The sequence below is a fragment of the Peromyscus californicus genome, unplaced genomic scaffold (genome assembly GCF_007827085.1).
Source record: "Peromyscus californicus insignis strain IS unplaced genomic scaffold, ASM782708v3 Scaffold_14__1_contigs__length_90479793_seg_2, whole genome shotgun sequence".
NCBI lineage: Eukaryota > Metazoa > Chordata > Mammalia > Rodentia > Cricetidae > Peromyscus > Peromyscus californicus.
In genome coordinates, this window is record NW_026294436.1 from 51,594,806 (window position 1) to 51,600,805 (window position 6,000).

At 42.4% G+C, this 6,000-nt stretch overlaps 1 protein-coding gene across 2 annotated transcripts in view; it reads right to left on the reverse strand.

The window, feature by feature from the left end:
* Positions 1–5,746, reverse strand: part of Mael (maelstrom spermatogenic transposon silencer) — a 29,611-nt gene extending 23,865 nt beyond the window's left edge. Inside the window, exons 1-5 of one of the 2 annotated variants that reach the window (XM_052736611.1) lie at positions 5,615–5,746; positions 5,318–5,410; positions 3,887–3,986; positions 2,304–2,459; positions 995–1,036 (exon numbers count right to left, since the gene is read on the reverse strand). In XM_052736611.1, coding sequence (XP_052592571.1) covers positions 995–1,036; positions 2,304–2,459; positions 3,887–3,986; positions 5,318–5,410; positions 5,615–5,746 — 523 coding nt within the window. The remainder of the gene's footprint in view (positions 1–994; positions 1,037–2,303; positions 2,460–3,886; positions 3,987–5,317; positions 5,411–5,614) is intronic. The other variant, XM_052736612.1, reaches the window with a different exon arrangement.
* Between the last annotated feature and the right edge of the window lie 254 nt (positions 5,747–6,000).

A 6,000-nucleotide genomic window follows, 5' to 3' on the forward strand; every position in this document is an offset into this window, starting at 1 on the left:
CATAAAATTTGTGTTGGGGATTTTTTGTTTGTTGAGTTTTGAGAAAGTCTTGCCCTGTGGCACAGTCTGGCAATGAACTCTATAGCCCATGATACAAACTGTGGCTGATTCTTCTGCCTTAAGTCTTCCAAACTCTAGAATTAGAAGCACAAGCTACTGTACCTGGCTCCATTTCTGGTTCTTAAAAGATTTACCCTCTGATCTGCACACGTGCATGGTGCATCATAAAAGTTACATATGCCTGATACAGTAGACCTGACAAACATTTCTAATCCTTCTAATAGGCTAGTTGGCCACATTTTTAAGTTAAATTGTACATGCAGGAATTAACTGGTCCCTTAAGCAATATACTGAATTAATCTCAATTTAATATAAAACTATCATGATTTTCACTTTAATCAAATAGGAAACTTCTGAAAATTCTTTCTGTAAGAGTTTAGCTCCAATCTTAGGTAAATTTAGTCATAGTCAAGTTTTTTGGTTACAAAATACTTAAAAGCCTGATTTCCTCACCCCAAACTCAAAACTGTTCCACTCTGAACTCATTTTTGAAGCATAAATTCTAAAAAAATTTTTTAAAATAGACATTGCTCATAAATGGGTACAAGTTTAGAGAATCTGAAACTTCCCATGATTTTCCATAGTGCCTGGCCACTATACCAACAGCTGACCTTAGAACTCCATGGATATGTAGCAATAAGAAAATAAAATCTTACTTCCTTAGAATGTAAAGAGTTCATACATACACACAAGTCAGTCAAGTTTTAAAAGTTTGGGGTTGGGGGTCCACTCTGTGGCAGGCAGAGTGGCTACCTAGCATGTGTGAGGCCCCAGTTTACCCCCAGTAGCAGGAGTGTGCATGTGTAGGTCTAAGTTTGTTTAAAGATCATTCCACCTGCCATTCCCTGCAGCTTACATCTTCTAAGTTAAAAGAGTTAGTCTTAATGGGGCTGCACACACTCAGTCCCTCTTATCCCAATTCCTTTATACTTACTTGCAGCCTGGCAATGGAATCGAAATCCTCGTGGAATTTCACCTACAACACAAAGTGTTTTATTGAGAAGCAGAAATCTGGAAGTTCTCTTACTTGTGCTACAGTAATACTTCATAGGACAACCAAGTTTCAATGTGGGTAATCTTTATTATTTTAAAATATAAGATTAAAACTTCATAGTGTCCTTTTTTTCTGTCATTTCCTTTTGTCGTGATGGTTGTTTAAATCAAAGGCATGATGACTAAAATAATTTTTATGTATTTACCAAACCACTTTTCACAGCAAGTTGCTGCTCACAGGGAAATTATACTAGAGAAAAAATATTCATGCAGAAGGGGTCCATGAAGGGCTTTGGGGGCGGTGAAGCCCATCATACTGCAAGCATATACTAATTTTTCAGAATGAAGGAAAAAAATCTTAAAATTTTATCTTTTCAGTGTTTCATAATCCACACATACCACAAAATGTAAAAAAGGTATGACTTGTCCGAAGCAACAATGTCCACAAGCATAAGATAACTAGCTTTGCTGTCCTCTGAGAATGAAGATGTCCAAATTAATTTGAGAGTTCTTTCCTATGTTGACACACTTCCCTGCTTGACTTCAAGGACATGGTGGTTTCCTTAACTGCCCTCTGTCCTCTAGGGAACTGAACTGACCGGACATTTTTATAACCATCTGCTTTTTATTTGTTTGCTTTTTTTTTTTTTTTTTTTTTGAGACAGGGTATCAATGTAGCCTAATCTTCTTGCCTCAACCTTCTTCCTGAATGAGTGCTGGGATCACAGGCTTGAGTCTCCCCTGGGCAACTTTGCTTTTCAGTGGGGGTAGAATAGCGGAAGGAGATGGCTAAGGATGTTTAGAGAGCTGGGATACCTCCATACTGTTTCAATAGTTTCTATAGACACTTTACAAATGATCTAACTGGTTCAGAAAAAGGTTTTCTCAAGGTTACAAAGCTGTATCAGCTTCAAACTAAAGATTACTAAGGTGAAGGATGGGAAATTGAAAGAAAAGAACAAGGCATAAAACAGAAAAATTCCAGAATGTAAGGCCATGGGCAAACAAATAGGCTGTGCATTTTTGAGGTGCTCTATCCTCTGAATTCTAGTGTTTACTGAAGAAGAAAAGCTTCAATCAACCAGCCACAACACCTAGTTCCTAATAGTTTGACACTTGGGTATTATGTCTACGGACATTCTAAGAACACAGCTGTATGTATGTCAGCTTTTAAGAAAATGACTACTAATAAATGAAGTCAGTTTAAAAAATCATATACTTTTAGGATGTATCAAATACTGCCTGCTTACCTGGATGGATAAAGCTGTGGAAATCTGCTATAATACCTTCCTGGAGGGAGTATTTAACACAGCCAATTTCACAAGGGAGGAAGCGCTGTTCACAATGAGGAGGTAGCTCACCATGGCTAAAAATGTTCAGAAAATAAAAAATGCCTCCAAGGAGAGCTGAAAAACAAAGCAAAACAAAAACTCAAGACTGTTAGCACTACTTTTGTACAGGTATATGTTCCCGTATTTCTTAGTGAATTATAAAAGAGAAAACTCAATTATACCAAGTAAAAATTTTACAATCACATTTATCAAGAATTTAAGAAGTAACCATTCTTTATATAAAGCAACAAAATTATTCAATCTTGCCTCTACATAATTCAGCTATAGAGTAGCGCTGAATTTCAGCAATGACATAATAAAAGTTGTGACATACATGATACAAATAGAAAGGCTTGGGAAATAAAGTTAAGCAGAACAAGTGAAGTAAAACTAGCTATGGAAAATTTAGTTCTCTGCTTTTATACTTTGAGAATATATAGAGGACCACCTGTAATACCAGAGAACTATGTGGGAGTAGTACTTCTACTGAAGACTAAAAAAGGTTTAGGTGAAAAGTTTGTGTTAAAGGCAGAACACAATAAAAGCAGCCAGGAGCAGCAGCAGCGGCCTTTATTAGCTAGTTCTCTTCTAGAGTAGTGCAATAATTCATCCTTGCTTCATGCCTGCCCACCCGAGGATATTGCAAAATTCTTTCTTTATTTTTTTTTTTGAGACTGGGTTTCTCTGTGTAGCCCTGGCTGTCCTGGAACTCACTCTGTAGACATGCTGGCCTCCAACTCAGTTATCCTCCTGCCTCTGTCTCCTGGGATTAAAGGCATGTGCCACCACACCTGGCCAAAATTTTTTATTTTTAATTGGCAGATAATAGTACATCTTCATGGGTTATCATGGGGATTCAATAAATTTATAAATTGTGAGATGATTAAATCAAACTGGTTAGCATATCTATCAATCTTCACTCTCTTATGCTTGTTCAAAATTTAAAATCTACTCTCTTACCAGGCTGTATAATAGGTCAAAAGCCTTATTCTTCCTACCTACCTCTATAACCTAAGTGTGGGAGCTACAAAGAAGAATTATGTTTAATAATGTATGAAGTGGCAGAAACCAAGAGAGACTGTTACAAAAAACTTTCCAATACTATTTCAACAAATGCAAATTAGTTCACCCTGCATAACACTAATGCTATAATATTTAAATCCTTATAGTCAATTATTTTGAAACATAAGATCAAAATGAATAAAACATATTTTGGGAGTGGGATGCACAGGTATGTCCTTGAGTGAGGTGGTCAAAGGTCAATCTCTAGTGTCATTTCATGTTTGTTTGAGGTAGGACTTGAGGCTTGCCCAGTTAGGCTAGGCTGGCTAGTCATCCTACCGTCCCCCCTCCCCAGCACCATCATGCCTCACTTTTTATATGGGTGCTGGTCCTCACGCTTGCACAGCAAATACTTTATTGACCAAGCCATCTTCCCCCACCATAAGACTTTTTTATTGCCCAATATGCCGTCCAAATTCAAGTATTTAGGAATACTCTACCTTGATCACTTTTTATAGACAAATTTGACATATCAGGAGGAGAAACACTTGGTTTTGGTACAAGCATGCCTGGTCTCCTCAGTGGCGTGGATACGAATTTCTGAAAGAGAATTGCCAATCAGATACTTTGAAACAGAGCTACGGCTGGATACTTCACTGCACATATTTACAAAGTAACTTCCAACGGCCTGTGGACGGCTTCTGCATTCTCACCATCAATGAAAACAAGTGTGTTTGTCAGTAACAGGAGCGTCCACAGCAGACAAGAGCCAGTCTGTAAGTAGGATGACCAAGAAGGCCAGTGGTAAATCAACAACTATAGTGGAGAGTCACCAGTGATCATCTCATTTCCCCGAGGCACTTACAACCAAATGCCAGGCTAGCGGTCAAAGGATTATTTTTGAAAGAAAATCAACCTAAACCTCCAATCCTGTAATATTGTTTGGTTTTCACTTAAAAGTAAAAACCAGAGCACAATGTGCCTCCAACTGTCACAACACACACACACACTATACTTAAGTTTTGAGGAGAAATTTTTTACAGTTATTTTTCTTTTCTTTTTTTATGTATACAGGTGTTTGCCTGCATATATGTGTGTGTGTGTGTGTGTGTGTGTGTGTGTGTGTGTGTGTGTGTGTCACATGTGTGCAGCACCAGTGGAGGCCAGAGGAGGGCATCAGAATCGCCTGGAACTGGAATTACAGATGATTGTGAGCCACCATGTGGGTGCTGGGACTCAAACCTGGGTCCTTTGTAAGAGTTAGCCAGTGCTCCTAATTACTGAGCCATTTCTAGCCCCTTGAGGAGAAATGTTTTGGAAGAGATTATAATGACAAGAAAAATCAAAGTTCACAAGCACAAAACACCACATATCTACCTGACTTAAGGTACCAACTTAAAACAAAAATCTACCATATTAAAAAAATAATAATTCACCAAACTTTTGAGTTTCAACCCAGTGCCAACAGCTGAAGAAGGAAACTTCGGTATGTACAGACAGAAGAGACCACCCCGAGGGAGAAGAAAAAGAACTCCATTAATTACCTTGTACTTTCTGCACAGAAATGAGCAGGAAAACAAGGTCTATTTAGTACTTCACTACACTTTCCTGTCCGTAGGATCTACAAATGTTAACCTGGGTCCTTCAAGTTTTGTTATTCCAATTATTTAAAGCACAGGAATGGGCTTGCTTCTAGGAATCGTTTCAAAATGAAACTCAACTATTTCTAAGCACGCCAAAGTGCTTTAAAAGGCGTCTCACCGTTAAGAACTGAAAGGGACTCTGGGAGGCTATTTAGTGTAAGCCTTCTAAGCACCATGTGACCTGGGGTTTCTGCACCGTCTGGAAGCTTCCCGACGGTTCTCGGGCTCCACCGTGGCTGGGAGCCCAGGGGCGGGCGGGCGAGCAGGACCGGGGCTCCCCTCCCTCACCTGCTTCTCTGAAGGCCCCGAATCCTTTCCCTGGGCTGCTCTCCATTCTCGAGCCATTTCTGAGTACTTCTCCTTCTCATCCTCCCTGAGGAGCTTGGGGAGAAGAGGGAGACGAGAGAGGGAGGCGGTGAGGCGTCCGTTCCACGCCCCGGTTCTGGAAGGTTCTGTCGGTTGGTCCGGCGCAGGGGAAGGGCCCCCCGGCCCGTCCCTTCCCTCCCTCCCTCCCTCCACGGACGGCCCGCAGCCCGGGTCCCCTCCGCGCCCTCCCCGCTGCCCAACTGCCCACAGCAGCCTCACCGCCCAGTCGGCCGAGCAGTAGGGGATGGCGTCCGCCACTCGGGCCACCGGCAGGCCTCGCCGGCGCAGTTCGGGAATCTTCTCCTGCACGAAGAAATAGTAGGCATTGCGGCTGGCCCTGCGGTTGGGCATGGCGTCGTCGGGCCTCGACGCCCTCCAGAGACACAGCAAGCAGCCGGCGCCCTCGCCGGGCTCCCGCCCTTAGTAACCGAGCTGGGCGCCTGCGCGCGCTCCTGCCCTGCGCCTGGCCAATCAGGGCGCAGCGCGCAGCCGCATTGGGCTCCCCCCCCCCCCCGTTGGTGGGGGGAGAAAAACAGCCTGAAACGGGAAGGTTCCACCTCGTGCGGGGGGCCGAGGGGGCGGGGAGGAGGGAGGAGTCGGGCGCA